The sequence below is a fragment of the Magallana gigas genome, chromosome 7 (assembly GCF_963853765.1).
Source record: "Magallana gigas chromosome 7, xbMagGiga1.1, whole genome shotgun sequence".
NCBI classification, from domain to species: Eukaryota; Metazoa; Mollusca; class Bivalvia; order Ostreida; family Ostreidae; genus Magallana; species Magallana gigas.
Window position 1 is genome coordinate 19,047,599 of NC_088859.1, and position 20,551 is coordinate 19,068,149.

Genomic DNA, 20,551 nt, shown 5'->3' on the forward strand with positions numbered 1-20,551 from the left:
CTCTATGATTGTATAGTGAGGATTGCAGATAAATAACTTGTTTCAAGATCGACCTGCGCTCGCGGTTAAATTTCTTTCTTTTTCAATGCTCTTACATGCACCTTCGCACCCAACTAAAAACGCAAGAAATTATTTAATTTTGAAAAACGACAAAGCAAAATTATCTCTCGATCACACGCGTACGTATATATCTTAAATATTCCCAAAATTATGAATTGTGCAATTTAAAAGTTAACTGAAGTTTTCTTCATAACTTTCTTTTTTAAGTGTTTTATCTAGAACAAGACTGATTCATAAATAATAGATAAGAGCGATTTCGACTGTGGGCCCTCCAATCTAAATAGTCTTAACCTTTTCCTCTTAGAATTATCATCTTGAAATCCTTCTGTGACAAGATGGCATATCTATAATTTTATATATTAAGTTTTTATCAAATATCTCTTAAGAAAAGTGAGGGGTTTTTTTTAAAGTGTAAACTATCTTTTTAGATAGAACCAGAGCAAATAGTTTAAACTTGGAAAATTTCATTTATAATTAATAATTGAAATTTATTACACAAACTGTACGACATATCTGACCATCTGGATGGATATGTGCTGGAGGTCAAAAACGTACGTAATGGAATTTAACCACTTTGATCTATGACAATTTTAATTGCGATTTGCCTGCTTATGTATCAATGGCGTCGGAAGCATATTGAAAAGGGGGGGGGGGGGCGCTAGACTTATCATCAGAGATCTTGACACGAATTTTTTTCCCCAAAATCATGAAATTTCTAATCCATGGAAGGGGGGGGGGGGTAGTATACATATGACTCCAATTTTCAAATATTTCAATCTTTTTTTAGGGTAATTTTAGAAACACTTTTGTTTGATGCCAGAAAAAGTGGGGGGGGGGGGGCTGAACCCTCCCTGATGCTATGTTCCTAATGGTTAGGTCTGACTTTGCAAAAAAGGTGGCCGGACCCCCCCCCCCCCCCCCCCCCCCCCCCCCCGGTTCCGATGCCAATGTGTATAGTGGACCAAATCTTAAACTGTCAAAATGAACTACGTTTATTATTTATAATGCATTCTCTTGATTTCATTTCTTCTAATGATGTTGAAAACTTAAAATTATGTCTTATTCTAATTTTAAAGTATATACCCCCCCCCCCCTCGATCCTTATAAATTGTTATAGTGTTATAGCAACATTAAACAGTTGTTCTAACTGTTCCATCTCTAATTCTTACTGATTATTCTAAATCTGATTTAGATCACTCGTCTGGCTCTCTACGAAAATATGCAGATAGTTCATGTCCATTATTTTAAAAGTAGAATTGAAAATTGAAGCCAAAATAGTTTGTATGTTTTAAATACGTGTTAATAAATTTAATAAAAAAGAAATAGAAAGGAAAAGACAATCCGGCTGTTTTTATAAATATTACATTAAAAGCTTAATATCAAAGATTTCTAAACTTATAAATATAACAAGTTTTTTTTAAACACAAATGATTTAGCAAATATTCAAAAAGAAGTGTTCATTGTAAATACGAACAGGTTCTTCATATAAATAACCATAGCGATTGTAAAAAAAAAAGCCGTCGATACAAATTACATGTAAAAGTTAATGCATGTATCTTTTCTACAATGCTCGAATTTGCTTCATACGCACATGCACCTTCGCTAGCCAAGGGTTTTCGGTCCACTCTGCTCCCATTTACGCGCACATGGCATATCAAAATAAAAATTACAATTGCAATCGTGGCATAAAATGTTAGGTATTTTTTGCAATGGTCGCAACCATTGTACCTGTATGAAACAAACAAGAAAGCATGGTATTGCTTAAGTAATCCTCTGGTCCATCGGTTGGATAAAGAGGGTCTTTGAGCTGTTCTGTGGCCCGTCTCTTTTGAGCCACCGTAACACATAATTCGATTCATTTTGTCTGATGAAGGGATAAGTTTCTAATTTTCAATTTCACTACATCAAAACATATAGAATTATCTTCAATGTGCGAAAAGAGTAGGCATCGGCTTTAATGACGTAACAACATCTTTTATATTGAGACCACACGAATAGAAAAGCCGGGCCAAACAAACTTTCATTAAAAGTACAGACTAAAAAAACCTTCTCGTCAACTTAGACATGTTCATGTTAGAAATATAGATATGTATTTGATATGCTCTCGTGAAATCGAGTACAAAAAATCCGCATCGTGAAAATACATGTCAAATTGTTGATAAGTGAAACACATGAGCAAATCAAATGGATTTCAAGTGTATGCTTTTGACATGAAATCTGAAGTGGGGGACAATTAGCGGTATTAAGTCAATAAAAAACAGATCTGTCGAATCTTGGTGGTTCTCTTTCACTCATCTTCAATTGCCTAACGCGACAAATTTTCTCGACATGAACGAACAATTGTTCATTTGTCTGCAGGTGTCATGTTGTAATTTTTGAATTTACTGGGTGGGTGTAAATAGTTAAATACAAAATTTACAAGTTGTCATGTTGTAAATTTTGTATTTACACCCACCCAGTAAATTCAAAATTTACAACTTAACACAGGCGAATGATCTGTTTTTAGAATAACGAAAGTCAGGAATCCACACGACACTAGCCCGGTTCAAATTCCCAAGGCCTTCCTATTGTGCATATTACATGTATATAATCGTACAATCGGTTAATATGCGATACACGAAGTGACGATAATCGGAACTTTTCGGTCCTTTTCGACAAGCGGGAAAACAACTGAGCTCACAAACTGTTGGAAATTAAATGCTCGAAAATGGTGCGATTGGATGTACAGATTCAACATGTATATATAAAGTTCCCTTAGTGTCTCTAAAGATCAATTTAACAAGTTAAACAAGAATCTCTTAGCCGACGTTTGTGAATTAAAAAGATTAGCGAAATAATATTCGGATAGGAAGTTTAACAACAATCAATCTGATAGAAATTCGAAGTTATGTAAACTATGGCCAATGTTTGGTTCATTCTCTTTGAATTGAAGTAAGGAATTAAACCCCAGTTTTATACACAACAACAAAAATAAATGCAAATGGAACTTGGTTAAATGCAGGAGTCAACGAGAGGTTCCGTAATGATTGATCAATGTAGTGATTATGTTATCTTTACCAAATTCTGAAAAATATTTGAACCGTCGGTTTTGCAACTTTGACAAATCGGTTTGATATGACGCCGAATTCCAGCCTGCATATAAAGCATGATATTTTCTTACTTAATCATCTATATCTTGAATTATGACCCCGGCACCGCCTTTTAGTAAAATCGAATTCATTTATTTTTCCATTTGTTAGTATTGCCATGGGATATTGTCTTTATAGCCCTTTTCCTTGACAATCTCGTCTTCTGAAATAGTTATGCAACGTTGCTTGTTCTTTATAGACAGATACACCATCTCAGACTTTACATGAAAACAAAAGCCCACCTGCACTTTCAATTTGTTGTATTCAAGAGCTGTGAATCTTGCTTTGTAATAAATGAACAGCCTTGAGTCTCAAACGTTCATTCTAAGATTTGCATCTTTTATTACGTAAACATTTTTACTGTTTGCGATGTAAATAGAAAGTGATATTGTAACGGAGCAAAATTTGCAACAGTTACGGGTACATATCAATTAGAGGTTCGTCATAAAGAAGTGCATTATAATTCAAAAGAAATTTTCCTTGAGGTTTCAGCGAGTTTAACATTGTATGACATAACAAATTTGAATTCGCACTTCGTTTATCATCGTTTTTGTCAAAAATGAGCTTGCTCGGCATTTGTGCAATTGGAGTCATTAAAATATATGAGATATTCTTATCATGTGCGAAAGTGACTGATTTCTATGATAAAGTTTTTTTTTAAACGTAGGGCTTTTTATTTGTAAATTGAAAAATGTTTGAAATTGTATGCATGTTTGTCGTCCTAAGCAATTTTTCTTGTGTGTGTGTGTGTGTGTGTGTGGGGGGGGGGGGGAGAGAGAGAGAGAGAGAGAGAGAGAGAGAGAGAGAGAGAGAGAGAGAGAGAGAGAGAGAGAGAGAGAGAGAGTATTATGAATAATAAATTGACGCGCTAATCTAGGACTCTTTTTCTCCGGAGGGAGTGGGGTGTGGAAGGGGTAGAAAGGATGACACCCTCTCCATTTAAAAAGTCATGGATCAGCGCATGTTATTTATATGTTTTAAGTAAGAAGTAAATGATTCTTCACAGCGAAAATCCTAATTCGTTTGGGATGCATGTATTCTAGCTCTTTCATACATATCATACGAATAAGTGAGGTCCCTTTTCCCCAGAAATTGATTGTGCTAACACCCCGTGTGATGTGATATGGAACTCAACTAGATCTACATGTATTAGTATCCGGATTAATAGTAACCGCAGTAGCCAATCAGCTTCGGGCTGTTATAGCTTATAAATACGGTTCTGTACATGCCAAAAAAATATAAAAATGATAAAAATTAAAAAAAAACTAAAACAAGAGGCCCAGGGGCCACGTTGCTCACCCGAACAACAATAGCAATAACCGACTGGAAAAGCTTAAGGCTGTTTTTAGATCATCGAATGCAAAATAAGTAGACATTATAGTAAGTTACATTATATTGTAAATAAAGATTTTTAAATTATTCTCTATATATCATTAATTTTAAGCATTGCAGCCCTTTTTATGTTGAGTCTTGGGAATAAGATTTAAAAAGTTTATTCATTTATTCCAATGAAAAAAATCCACCCCAACTGTGACCCCACTCTACCCCCATAGATCATGATTTAAACCAACTTGAATTTACACTACATGAGGATGCTTCAAACACAAGTTTAGCTTTTCTGACCAAAAGTTTTGAGAATAAGATTTTTGAAAAACACCAACAAATTTTCAATCATTCTAAATTATTTCCCCTTCAAAAGGGACCTGGCCGTTGAAAGCTCTTCCCCAAAGGATGCTTTGTGCCAATGGGTTGATATTGGCCTAGTGGTTGTGGTGAAATCTTTAAAACAACGACAACGATTTTTATATATTAATATAAAACGGAAAAAAATTTTATCAAAAAAAAATCCTTGTACTTCACGGTGCACTAAAACCGAGATGAATATATTTTTAAACTAAATTCATAGAAATATCACTTTACAGACATGTACCACAAATTCTTAAAGACCCATGTAAGTTAAGTGCTTTCAGTTTACTTATTATAAAGAACAAGAGTGGTCATTTTTACCTGTAATCAAACTATATGTGAAAGAAACCCCAAAACCCCCAGAAATTTATGTTAATTTAGGAAACAATTTAAAAACTTTAAAACAGTTCTGCGGCCTTGATATTAAGAGTTGGCCGTGATAACGATCATTAGGCATTAAAATATTTGTGTTGTTGATTCGGATCTCTGTGTCACGGCCGAAAATCGAACCCGCTACCGACTCTCTTAAGGTATAAGATCATTCTGACTACGTCAATTTTTTTTAAGTGTCACCTCAACATGAAAACGTGTCCAAGATTGTGTGCCATCCAGCTGACAGATTTTCTGACGGTCTTAAAAGTCAACTTCAAGTTCTCATCATTAACCGTAATCACTTGACAACTTAACACCCTTTCTATATAGCAAGTCGTTAAATACTTATCTGACAAGTCAACATGATTATCTACAACCATTACATATCATTATTTGTTAAAGGTCGTAATCAATAATATAACGTCATTATTTTTCTGACAAGACATTGGATAGCTATCATATGCATCTACATGTTAATCTTTTATTTATCAATTCGACCAGATGTAACATGACTCGTCAGATAATTATGTCGATTTGATAAATACATGTATCTATTCGTCAGAAAATGTGTTAACCTGTCAGATAATTTTGACAGATAATTTTGTCAGCTTGTCAGATAGTTATGTCGACTTGATAGATACATGTAACTATTCGGCAGAAAGTGTGTCAGCCTGTCAGATAATTTTGACAGATAATTTTGTTAGCTTGTCAGATAGTTATGTCGATTTGATAAATACATGTAACTATTCATCAGAAAGTGTGTCAACCTGTCAGATAATTCTGTCAGATAATTTTGTCAGCTTGTCACATAGTTATGTCGACTTGATAGATACATGTAACTATTCGGCAGAAAGTGTGTCAACCTGTCAGATAATTCTGTCAGATAATTTTGTCAGCTTGTCAGATAGTTATGTCGACTTGATAAATACATGTAACTATTCATCAGAAAGTGTGTCAACCTGTCAGATAATTTTGTCAGATAATTTTGCCAGCTTGTCAGATAATTATGTCGACTTGATAGATACATGTAACTATTTGGCAGAAAGTGTGTCAACCTGTCAGATAATTTTGTCAGCTTGTCAGGTAGTTATGTCGATTTGATAAATACATGTAACTATTCATCAGAAAGTGTGTCAACCTGTCAGATAATTTTGTCAGATAATTTTGCCAGCTTGTCAGATAATTATGTTGACTTGGCGTGTCAGTAAAAAATTGAGTCGTTTTTTGTCATTTGATATTGTTTTCTTGTTTGACACTTTCGTCGACTTGGGAATGACAATCAAGTCTGAGTATTTCTCTTTATATTTTAGCATTTTGACAATCTTATTGTTTGATGTCTATTTTAGACTATCATTAGATTTTCGAATTCGTTTAATTCCAGAGATGATTGCACTGCTTCAATTATACAAAAATTGAAACCTTATCTGATTGAGAGCGTGAATGTAAAATTGAAATCTAATTTTAAATGGGACTTGAGGATGTTTTAATTTTGATGATTAATCATGACTGAATTTTTATATCCATTGCTACTGATTAAATTAGCATTTAGATTTGGGGCCAAAATTAAATACGGATTACTAGTAAATCTAATAGATTTTTGGAATTCTGTAAAAAAAAAACCTGCCGTGAAATACAGAAGAAACAAGCTTAGTTACTACATGTACACGTTCATCCGATATCAAATTCCAGTCTGAAATAAAAAGACAAGCACTTTTTTAACATTGCTTGTATACAAGAATTTAAATCTGCAGTAAAAAAATCTCACCAATGCAATAACGATAAAATTACATTAGAGATATTATTGAACAATATGGGGGAAAACATTGCAACTATTGTTTGGTGTAGTGAATGCTGTTAAAAGCAACTATATCTCGATAAGATAAGAAGCTTGTGGCTGTGATTTTTTTTTTAATGTCAAAGTTTAAACAGAAAATAATTTTATAGACCGTGGATATATATTTTTTTCCATAAAATTTTAAACAACAACCACTCGCTCATTTTGGTTACATGCTTATGGGAGGATGGGGAAAATTGCAAAGCTATATAGAAGATAATTTTCGTACGTTGACCCTTTGAATGGCGGTGTTTTCTATTTGTGAGTATATTTTCAAATAACGATTGTTGTGGTTCGACTAATCTTGATGGAGCACAGACATAAAAACAGTTTTTATTATCAATTATTTAGGAATACATGTATAACTTGGTTTTCACACCATGGCAGAATTACCAAGGAGGGCTTCAATGAACAAGCCTGTTCTATCTTAGTCTCACGCCTTTAGTGTAAATTCGTGCGCTTATATCATTGAATGATAGAACTGTCATGAACCTGACGATGAAACACAACGCTTATTCATAAATTAATTTTTCTACATGCCTGTATCATTTTTGCCGAATGTTTTATGAATCATACATAGATCGTTGGATTTTATAACGATTTCATATTATGAACCTACATGAGAGACTTTTATCTATTTTCAGCAGTTTCAGAGTTTTCTCTTTCAACAGAGTTCCGTTGGAAATTTAATGTGAAAGGAAATCGTAGTAAAAAAACCTTGGTCAGATTTATTCCTTAAGACTTTAAGGAGGATGTGCAGATAGGCAGTTACATCCCATTGTGGGCGAAAGATTTGCCACTTTTCCGCCAATGCTTGTGTGTATTATATACGTGCCAAATTATGCGTTAAGGGATATAAGAAAATAGATATAGATTTTCTCATCCATTAGAACGCATAGGAAGTCGTATATTTCAAGAAAGGGGTGTAACCCTGAGCCACATGCTAACGTAAAAAATAAAATAAGGGAAAAACATCTTAACCTACTGACGTACTCTTTATCAAGTAGTTAACAAGTCGTGGTGTCTCCCCCAGTCTTAAAATTACGCCGGAGTTTTTTTTTGGGTTCCAATGATAAAAATGGTTGGAGAATTAACAGATCGTCTAGCGTCCGAAACAAACAGCGGTGCACGGAGAAATCTGGCGGGGATTGTTTCATTTCATTGAGAACACTCAAATGCCTGAAAACACGTACGATAGCATCTGAAACCGGTGTTCAATACATATCATTGAACCCCTTTATGACACTATATGACCGGGAGTAAAGAGATAGAGCTACCACAATCGCTGTTGTTCTTCTTGAGGGTCTGCGAGTCTTGTGTTCTGAGAATGAAGATTCTGGTTGCGTTCTATGGTCTCTTGCTGGCCTCCTATCTACGGACAATATTTGGTAGACCAACGCTGAACTCTACTTCGGAAATCGACATGATGGCCACTCTTCAAAGATCCAAGAGAGAGTTCCAGGAAAGCGACTACGATGATTATTACAACGATCTGGAATTAGAGATACTGGAAAGCAGAAAGGAACTTTTGGAGAAAACTTTTCTGCCCCCTGATCTTCCCCTGTCATCCAGTGTGAAAAATAACATTCAGCTGCTTAAGGAAACGACGAAAAATGCCCCCGAGTATATGATGGATCTTTATAAATCGTACTCGGAGAAAAAAGTGTCCCGGCCGTCTTCCGACATCGTCAGGAGTTTCATGAACATAAATATAGCAGGTGGGTTACAACTTCATTTTTTGACAATCCCCATTTTTGAAATTATAGAAAAAATATTAAAATTATTGAATTCTTTTATTATTTTTTGGAGTTTAAAAATGTCATTTTTATAAAAGAAATAGTGTGGTTATCGAGTGAAAAAAAGAAGGCAGAAATGTACTTGGGACGTATTCTTGAGACGTGTTCATATTATCTAAGCAAAGACGAATTTACGTTAAAGATTGTATCGCGAATATTTTTACGAGAAAAGTTGATCAAAAGTTAAGATATTTTGAAAAAGAACACTGAATACAACTTGCTGAAAATCATGTCTGGAGATAGTAAATGCATATATACCTTGTATATGATATGCGGTAATAGATTAAATTGCCTCATCAGAAAAGATAAACTACATCGATTCTTTTGTGTAACTTCTTAAACCAAGGATAACTTAGCTATTTTAAAATAATATTTGTTTAATGCAGTAATACCTATGGTAAAAGAGCAGACTTGCAAGAAGATTTTGACGTAATTTGCTAGCGTAGACCTGCTGCGTAAGCGAACAACGGGTACTCGCTAGGACAAAACACAGATCCCGTTGTTTTCAACCTGTCTTGCTTTCGTCAAATATTGTCGATAGCTGTTATAAACAAGACCATTATTAAAACAGGTTTTATGAAGCTTTTTATCGAGATTCCATTCGAAAAGACCAATTTAAACAGCATGATACGGAAAGCATCAAAGGGACATCGATTTGATGGTCATAACGATAGAAGCGCTTGTAATAGTATTGTAGAGTGGCGATCTACAAAACATTTTTTGAACCCAGACCTTGAAGCGGTGAACCGCTTTAAGATAAGTTTAATATTTTATCTCAGCAAGTTAGTTTTGATTCATTTGGTGATTTGGTTTCTTGTTGTTGTCGTGGTTGTAAAAATATTACCCTCAAATATTAATCATTATCTATACCACGTCTCATCCTGTTGTCAAATGCGGAAATTGTTCTGGCGTTTTTAAACCCTTGTTTACAGAACATTTAACGTTTTCTCGGACAATCAAAGACTAAGTGGCTTGGAACGAGCCGAGTTAAACACACAGGGTACATCGTTAAATCTGCGTTCACAGGGAAATGCAAGATTAACTATGAATTTCAGTGCAAAACATTCAACGCATATTAAAATTTAACCCCCCCCCCCCCAACACACACATTTTTAAATAGATATCGTTTCGTTAAGATTTTGATGAAATTATCATTAAGTTGAAGATTTATATTATCATATTGATAATTGGTGCCAGTTTCATTAATCAAATATTGATTTCGTTCTCCATTGTTCAATGAATCAAATTTTAAAAAATGATATAAAAATTCCATTTTTTAAAATTCTTCATTATATTGGTTAATTTATCAATATGCGCATGGCAAGACAATAGTTTTTTTTCTCTCTATACGAACAAAACGAGTAACCTATCGCTAAATTGGAGCAAGATTTACACAATACCGTAAAACACAAACAATTAGTCGTAACAAGAAAGTTCCCAAGTCTTCCACACTCTCTCTCCATTCAGAAAATCTCTGCGCCAGTAAGAGCTTACCAATATAACATTCGGTTATCTAGTGGAATACTTGATTCATGACAATTATGTAATGATCCAGGTCGCTCGTGTATCGTAAAACAAGTCTTGAAAATATATACTCCTTAGATAAGCTATTAAGTGCTTCCAAATGTTCTCAAGTATGTGCAGTGACTGCATTTGGCGTTTCTTTTTTAATTCGAAAATGAAGATGATGCGTCTACCGATAGTTTAATTGCAAAATTCATTGCACCATTACGTTGTGTTACACCACTTGCTGATCTGAAGTAGTTTTTGAGCTAACGGCTCTCTTTGCATGTTGAAATGTTGTTTAGCGGAAGGTGTTCCGACATACTGCAATGGAATATAATGCGCTTAATGTAATGATTACTTCCTTTAATTAGTGCCTTTATTCTGTCTTTAACAATTAGGTATCTATCGTTTATTTCATGGTAAGTGAAAAAAGATGGGAGGGGTGAAAATTGTCCTCTTAGTATCGCCCCTTTACAACATCTGTTCCGTCTGAATCTTCTTGTTTTCACATGAGCATGTCTCGCCCAAATATTAGTATTCTTTTCCTGCTATGTGAGAAACTTCTTTTGCAATATTTCAAGAATCTATTAGCCATGTACAACAAATCATTGTTGAGGTCTCCACTTTCAACACGCTATGCTCGTTTTAAGTTATTAAGATGAATGATGGTAATATGTTTTTCTGTATTTAATATTTCGCAAGAATATCAGGGAGTTAAAGAGAAGAAATTTATAGTAAATTCAAAATCACGATAAACGCAAGAAGGAAAAAATTAAGGTTGCAAAACAAAGATATTGGTTCAAGATAAGAATTGCAAGTATTATAATATCGAATATTTCAGAATTTTTTTGATTTTGTGGTTTTTTGACAAATACTAAAATTCCACGAAAATGAACATCCCATCTGGACTCCTATAATTCCAAGAAAACCTAGTTGGGAATTTAGGTGCGTGGGGTAGGAAATCATGCATTTTCATTAATCATCGACACGTAATTTTTATGTGTAATGCCTTACTATGAAAACACCTTTTACTGCATGTTACCCACTCAATGGCTTGAACATGGTTTTAAGTAAAAACTTCCTTAATCAAATATCATACGTAAACAGCAGTCTTTGTCCAAATTAGATTATTAGTATAATCGGGTTATATTTTATTAGATGAACGCTATAGATTAGTAAATGAGCAATACATATACAAACTTCTCTTTTCTTCATTTCTGTAGGTGTGACAACTACACCGGCTTCCAGTACTGGTTCTACAACCAGACTTCATACGATGGTGTTTAACATCACAAGTATTTCCGTAGAAGAGCAAATTGACTTGGCAGAGTTAAGACTCTTCACCCTGGTCGAAAGAGACAGAAATATGTACATAGGAGTTGACAGGAAAGTGTCAGTATATGAAGTCACAGACGACAACGTGGGTTATCACGTGATAGACACTCAACATGTCTATGGTAGAGACAGTGGATGGGAAACATTTGACGTCACTTCCGCTGTCAGACGATGGGTGACAAAACCAAGTTCATTGCAGATCCTAGAAATTAGAATAGAAAGTGTCTTTCACAGTGTAACTGATGGGGATTTAGATTTCTTAACAGAACCACAGCACAAAAACGAACCTCTGCTAGTGGTATTTTCAACAGACAAGCAAAAATTACAATTGCACAAGACAGAGAGACACGAACTTATTACTCGTGAGGACAGTATATACGATATTCAATCGCCCTTAAGCGGGTCTAAAAATTCAAATAATAGTTTAAATGAAACAAACACTATAGGTCATAAAATTCACAGCCGTGTTAAAAGAAGGGGACGTAGAAGCGGAGGGTTGTGTAGGAGAAGGCCCATGACTGTCAACTTCGCAGACATCCAGTGGGATTCGTGGATTCTGGCCCCGTCATCGTATGAAGTAAGAGAAGGCTGCATTTGCATGCAAGATATTGATATCATTACAGATAAAACGACGCGAAAATAGATCCTTGAATTTCTGTCTTATAACCAAGAGCATACCTTTCTTACACCTACACCGTTTCATTATCAACAGGCTCGAAAAGTTTTATAAAATCTCCAAAAAAAGAAAAGATTTTTGATAAGAGATTAGAGCTTTGCAATTGATCTTGAGGAAAAAAACATTAAACGAAGTAAACTTACCTAGTTTACATGATTCAAAGTCAGAATGTGGTATTTATAAAAAAAATAGCATCTATGAAATTAACAAAAATCAAATCAAATCAAAATTGATGGATTTTCATACCCTTTAATTCTCGAAGAAAGGAAAGTATCACCGCTTTATTTGCACAGATGATAATGTAGATCTGTATGACATATTTAATAGTGAACTGGTTAAAGCCGCATGGATAAACAAGACTTATGTAGGATTTTATGCAGACTGGGAGAAAAATGTGGTAGTTTTCTCATTAGTCACTTCTATGATGAAGATAACGCTGATCCATTCATAATTGTAAAAATGTGTTCCAGTGTCTAATGCATTTGGATTGCATTGTGTTCAATATATCTCCGTTTGACAAATATTTATAATGTTGGAAGCAAAAAATTTGTTCATAGCTTCAGTATATTTTCACATGACTTAAATACTGTTTGACACTTCGTGTTCGATGTTCAACAATACTAGTATCATCAAACAATTGCTCTAGACGGGTTAATCTGCACGTACGCGCATATCTCAAGTCAAATACTCATTGTTGCTGACTAAGCATTTAATTTTCGCTAAATGAAAAGATAGGCGTTTGATAAGTTATATATCTACTTGTATATAGATTTGAATACATGTTGTGGCTAAAGCTAAATCTTTTAATGATTTTGCAAAACTAATACCGTTCATTATCTGTTAAATCAAAACACTCTTATCTTGGTATTCGAGTATTGTCTTCGATTTGATTCGAAATCTATACCACAAAAAGCTCTTCTATGACGAAGTAATATCTGAATATTGTTCACCAACATACGTCAAATATTCTTAGAAACCGATTACATTCCGCAAATTTAATAGATTGCATTAACACTTTTGATAACCTTTTTGCGATATCATATCGTTTTAATAAATCGTATGAAACATATAACCATTAAGGTAGGTAGAATATCCGATATGATTCTTCGAGGGGGGGGGGGGAACAACGAATGGTGGCCAATTTACCCCCCCCCCCCCTCCTTTTTTTTTTTTAAATCGTACGAAAAGTACATGGAGGGCATTTAAGCCTCTCTACACAATGCACAAAACTGCGATTTTTAAAAGAAGTTTTTTGTCTCTTTCTTTCTACTGATAAAATAATTTCTAAATGGGTATTTTGCCATTAATCTTGAGAAAAAAGAACTCGTGTTCAAGTACAATGTTTTTTGTCTGAGAGATTAAACCGGCAAAATGCCTTTCTATCGATGAACCGTGTCTTAAAATGCGGACAACGACTTCATTCTCCAAAAAGCAAATCTTTTCAAACCTTCCATTGTACTTCGTCGAAATTGAATGTTTTCCTCAAGTTCTTTTTATTCTAACTTACATGTAGTTGGAAACTGCATATTTTTGCAAAAGAAAGATATGTTTCAATAACATCCATATCTTTATCATTTTTTTTAAAAGAAGCATTTCTTGTTCGAAATAAAAATGTGCGAATTAAGAGAAGTTAAAAGTTTGAAATAGAAAAGACTAAGTATTATTCATCAGTTTATATTTCGCTAAAAACTTTAAAATTATGATATACTAGTAATAGGCATTGATTCATGAATATGAGCATTAAAACCCATTATTGCAAAACTTTACAGTGATAGGGAAAACTCATCCTCAAAAAACCCAATACAACCAAATACCAATTACAAATCGTTTCCATAAATAGTAGTTTGATAGGAAACTTCATAACGGTATATCTACAATTTTCCCGAAACTTGAGAGAGTGCTCAAAAACCCAATACAACCAAATACCAATTACAAATCGTTTCCATAAATAGTAATTTGATAGGAAATTTCATCTCGTTATTTCTATAATTTTCCCGAAACTTGAGAGCAATCTGGAAGTTAGTTCGATCCTTACAAAGAAAGTCTGCAATCAAAGCGTGATTATTGTAAAAAAAAATAAAAAATTATAGGAATGTTTACCGGATAACTTCTGAAGGTGGAAGACCATAATGTCAATTATAAATAGGAGATGACACCCAGTGATTAAAATGCAATTAAAGAAACAACATTTTTTATTGCGTCAGACTTATGACACCCAGCGCACCTTACAGATAACAATGTTCGCTACAGCTGAATATCGGCACGTTCCACGGTGGAGAAAAAAAATCTAATCCGGTTTGCATTGTATCATTACAAAATTGTATAATTATACAGAGTCGGCAAACAGCAAAACATCTCAATAATAACTCGACTGGAACTTATAATAAGATGTAAAGAACAAATCAACAAGGTGTAAATCGGTTTTATTGTCTGCCATTCGGTATCACTCTTAGAGTTGTAGCGTTCCTTTGAGAAACGTTTATCCAAATCTAAGCCTGGAAATTTTTGCTTACTACCAAAGCTATCCAAAGAGAAACTCTTAATCTTTTAAACCTGGGAGTGAAAATTGTTGCATATGACGCATCCAGATATACATATTATTAATTAAACTGTTTTACAGAATACCGTCACATTTGTTTCTTGTACAAGTATACGCATATCAAATGAAAATAAACATACTTTCAGAAAAAAAAACTATTAGTATCTTTAATATATCATATCAATTTTTTGAACTTTGCCTTAATACTTGTGATTTCTATTAGTTGAGTCTTACTATTTTACTATTCTTCTTTGCAGGCATACGAATGCGTAGGAAAATGCCATTTTCCTGTGAATGAGCGACTGTCCCCTTCCAAACACGCTATAATTCAGTCGAGATTGCACCTTACCATGCCAAAGGAATACCCGCGAGAGAGCTGTTGTGTTCCGACTAAACTGGACTCCATATCTATATTGTACTATGACGAGTATGGTGTACTGACGTACAAACCTAAATATGACGGCATGGTTGTGACAGAGTGTGGGTGTAGGTAACAGAGCTAGATTTGTGGACGTTGATTGGACCTTCCGCTTGCGTGGCTAGTCACTTTTCGCCACGTTTTTTTCGACAACGTGTTCAGTAGGCACTACCCTTCCGGAGAGAATGTGGAGAGAGAGAAAGAGAGAGAAAGGAGTTTTGAGGGGCGAGTACAAGGATGTTTCGTTATCGAAGACCGTTTGCACAACAAACGGGCCAAAAAAAAAATATCACCGAGTACCAGTGCGTTTCCAAATTTATCGACTCGGCTACAAAAATGACTTGATAAGTAAGAATGTCAAAGTCTAAAAATAGAGCAGAAGTCGATCAAACTTTGTTTAATGCATTTGCAATTATCTCTCTTAATCAGAAACATGTTAACAGTCATGCATCTGCATTCGCCGAAAAGTTCGGATCTCAGATGGGCGTCGGAGCTGTTGAGAATTAATTGTCTGTGGAGCTAGCCCATGCTACCTGCCCTGCCCTGACCCCCGATTTGATGTTTTTATCAAACAGTGCACAACTCCCTTTGAAACGGTTGCATGTTCAAAGAACAGTAAAAATTTCAAAAAAAAGCAACGTCACTTCTGGAAAAACCACGCCCATCGAAAAAGCATTCTTGGATCTTTTGAATGAACAGCGGCTTTGCATACAGAAGAATTTTATCAGACATAATCGCTTATGTCAAGACCACCTACATCATTTTTTTCAAAAAAGAAGAAGCACAAGAATGTTTTCTTTCAAAGACACGTATCTTCTATGAAATGAATGTTTCCGTTGTTATTTTTATCATATATTTATATTGACATTTGTTCAATAAAGTTCTTTATGTTTTCCATATATGTTGTATCAGGCGTATCTCTTTTTTGTTGTTGTCATAAACAAAAGCCTTATTCAAAAGATTGGTATGATTAGGATTTCGACACAATCTCTTCGTCGAGAACAAGAGGAAAATAATTTTACAATAAAGAGGACCTATATTTGAGACCAATATTGGTACAAATACATTAAAACGAGAGTTTTACCGCAACATAATGATTCTGATCTTTACGAAGACCTTAACAGTTTTAGAAATCTTCAGAAAAAGAAGACTTGAAATAGACTACAAGGTGACTCTTACAAATCTGATAAATCAAAAAAGGCGTTTACAATAAACCAAGTATTGTTTAACCACAGGTATTTGCGATAAACTTCCTATTGTAAAGGGCAGAGTGAGATTTCTTCAGGTGTGTTGGAAATTTCAAGAATTCCTAGTAATTTCATATGAAATCAAAATTTAGAAACCTTATCTTTCACTTGTTGGGTTTATTGCGTGGTAATCGAAAATCCGTTTTTGCGGATATTGATAACGAATTGGGCAAATCTCTAAAATCGTGTATGTATATTTATACATTTTAAGTCAAAAACAGGTGGAGATGAAAACTCTTGCTGTATACTCAATTGATGAATGAAATAGTTGGCATACCTTGACAAGGGCGAGCACCACCTATCATATTTTTCTGGAATATCACTCACTTTTGCGATAAAATAGCATGTAGAGCAATCATAAATAGTTAAGTTTTAATGATAGCAATGTAAAAAATTCATATATCTTTTCACATTTAATAAAAGTAAACCAGATCTCTTTGAAATTGACAGTAAAAGAGGGAAAATGCAATTTGGTTGAGTAAAGCTGTTGGATTTAAAATTCGAAAGTCAAACTTCTCAAGATAAAATTCAAACTGTTTCCGCTAACTTTGTCTCGTAACGGTAAAACAAGATGAAAACATTAAGATTTAGAATGCACTGTGCAGTGATAGACATAATTGTATAGATTATGAAGATTATGATAATGAACGTTAATTTACCATTCATTGAAAAGGTTAGCTAGGAAACCTTACGTTCGCTTAGGATTGTCAACTCATGTCTTTGACCCAATTGCAATTAGATGACATGTACCCGATTTATGATGAATATCGGATTTTTTTTTAACAAACAATTTCGCAACTCATTTTTGTATTTGCGTTTATATAATCTTTATATGCTAAATCTATTTGTTTTATTTTTTAATCTTAAACCATAACTATTACTTTTAGCACATTTTACCTACAAGAATAGCGCCATTTTTTGTGGAAATGTGTGCAAAAAACTTAAAACAACGTATTCCTCGATGAAGAAAAGACACCAAGCTGTAGTTAATTACTGTATTATATTTAATAGTTCATTAAACTGATAAAAAAAGAACAATAATGCATATTAAAGCGCAGGTTCTCTTTGAACCAAGAACAATAGCAGCTTCCAAATGGAAGCATTAAAACTAAAAATACCGACACCAATGCCGCTAATAAATATATAAAAATATATAAAAGAAACATTATGGAGTAGGGCTGAAGAAACACGGCATGCAGTTGCGTGTGCGTTATTAGAACATCTCTTAACATAGGAACGACCTTTGCTATAGACAGTTACAAACGCTACATTGTTTATTATATTGCATACTGATAACATTATCGACTGTTGTATGCTGTGAAAGCAGATATATTAGCGTGTGATGATGAAAATTGATGCTTTTATCAACCTACGTATCCCTGCATATCAGGATCATGAAGTTTGCTTGCATCATCGGATGCAGTGAAATCACATTTTGACATGCTTCATAGGTTTTATGTAAATATACCTTTAGATCTATAGGAAAATGGAAATCTCTCGCATTGATTTGTTTATATGATCTGTTAATACAGCTCCTAAGCCAACAACAATTGCTACGATTGTGAAAAAATATACAGATTTGAAAGTCGTGAAATTAGTCTTGGTATTTTAAAATAGAGATTATTTCTATCAAAAGATTAGTGTTTAAAGCCAATTCAAGCAGACTCTGATAGAAACTGCAGGTTGCATTCCTTCGTGCAAAATTATTGAAAACGTCGCCAATGCTTATTCGGCCTTTGATTACGTAATATACATGTACGTAACTTGTTTACGTCAATAAAAATTCTACAGAATATTTGTATCTGAGTACTCCTGATGTTTCTCGATTCGATAAGAAGATAAGATAGCGCAAACGCCCATTCTGTTTAGTCGTAAAATACATTTTTGAAATATATTTTTTTCCAATTGAATCTATTCAAATATATTTTAATTCAAGTTTGCAAAAGTACAAGTTTGCAAAAGTACAATTTCTAAATATAACAACTTTTTGATATATTTACCAAAAAGATACATAATTTAAACCCTAGATATATAAGGTTAACTTATGTCGGGTTCTCTAACCACTGAGCCATTTCAGACACAACAAGTAAGATGTTTAAATACTATGTATCACTTTGGCCTCGAATTTACGGACTTGTATTATTTTTTCAAAATACAAAATAATATTTTTAATGTATAGTGGGTCACCTCTCCACGTTTTTGTTGATTGAAATCGGTTTGTTTTCCATTATACTTTATTTAGGTTATGAGAAAAATATGGACCACAGGCTCTATAAAAGAAAATGCCTTGAAGTTCTAAAAAAATGACACTATTTGCATGTTTTGATACGTATACGTCTGTTTGAGTCAACATATTCCCGGTACTGAACTTCAACATATATATAGGTTTTAAATCAATGATATGTTAAATATATATTGTTTTATATGATATTTTAAGAAATATAAGATTGATTTGATATTTTAATTTTTCAGTATCTTGTCCGACCGTGCATGGGCATTTTACACGCCTTATCCACCCATCTTCTTTAAAACATTTCCACTCATAGTCATTGATCTGAAGAGTAAGTAGCATGGAAACTTCTTTTTTTAGGTCGTAAGAAATAATTTTTATGATCATTATTTCGGGTTGTTTTCTTTTGACGACGTAAGGGGCACAACGCACCAAACACGTAAACCAAACCTTTAGGATAATAAAGCGAACAAGCAGTTAACTCTTTAACGAATTTATTTGTACATGTAAGTACTGGTTGTAAATGTTAGAAGTAAATGAAACATTCAAACTTCGTAAACAATATAATTCTTAACATGATGGCATAATAATATTGTGAAATGTACCTAATTCCTATACTAGATGCTTTTACTAATTTAATAAGTAATGAACTCATTGACAATTAAATTTGTTAATTAGTAAAAGACACTGGTACTAGTATCACAAATTATATGAACACCATATAGATATCATAATCGTTCAAATATGAATTTGAGGGTCCTCCACACACATGGAAATAGTTCTGCATTCAAGCCCAATCTTCTAAATTACTTAAGTATATGGATTACTAACATGTGTTAGAATGGAAAATTACAGGAAAAAATTCAATTGGGGGGGGGGGGGGGGGGTGTCAACTTTTTAAAATTTTACCGCTATTCATGAAAATAAAAGTCCCTGCGGTATTCGAACTCGGGACCTGCGAGTTGGTAGATCTAAGCTACAACCATAGCGCCACAGAGATAGACATTGTCGATTTAATTAACTGTTTCACAATGCGTTACAATCGCTATGTTGTGACGTACTGTCATAAAAAAGTAGAAGTCACGGGGTATCGAGGATCCTTAAGTGTCTGTGACACTTTTTTCGAGTGAAAAATGGTACAGATATTATTTTTATAGCATATATAAGTGTTGCCTTCAAAAAATTACTTCACATGTATGCCCTTCCCTCGGGTATCTAATCAACAATTAAGTGTTTCATGTATACATGCAATTTGGTTCCGACATTTCGGCGATAAGCAATAGCACCCGATGTATATCTTTTCACAAAACCTCGTAGCAAACGTGATTGAAATTTTCAATAAATGTCTACCTTAAAAAATCCGATTTGCTTGTTCCATGTCAATCCAAATAAAACTTGTAACAGTTTCTTTTAAAACAAATTAAAGCAACGATCTTCGTCTCCCAGAGTCGTGACTTGAATGAAGATACTAATGATAAGTCATTGAACAAAATACCGTAGTAAATTATCTATCACAGATAAAAACCATTCTGATCATTGCAGAAGAGCTATTAACTGATTATATTCAACATATTCAAGGCCCATAAAACATTTTTTAAAAACCCACCCACCCCCTCCTTATTTCAACGTCATTCTTTTAAAAATTAATAAAAAAAAAACACCCATGAGGACTGGGCTATTTCAGAAGTGATACTAATTTCCCACTAGAAGGTCTTAAAGTCATA

General features: G+C 33.9%; 1 protein-coding gene across 1 annotated transcript; it reads left to right on the forward strand.

Annotated features, from left to right (window-relative positions):
* Positions 1 to 7,562: 7,562 nt before the first annotated feature.
* Positions 7,563 to 16,249, forward strand: LOC117684539 (bone morphogenetic protein 10). Its single transcript, XM_034457133.2, has 3 exons — positions 7,563 to 8,798; positions 11,606 to 12,294; positions 15,190 to 16,249. Exons 1-3 carry the CDS (start codon positions 8,330 to 8,332, stop codon positions 15,424 to 15,426), a joined length of 1,395 nt encoding a protein of 464 aa, XP_034313024.2. The 5' UTR covers positions 7,563 to 8,329; the 3' UTR covers positions 15,427 to 16,249.
* Positions 16,250 to 20,551: the final 4,302 nt, after the last annotated feature.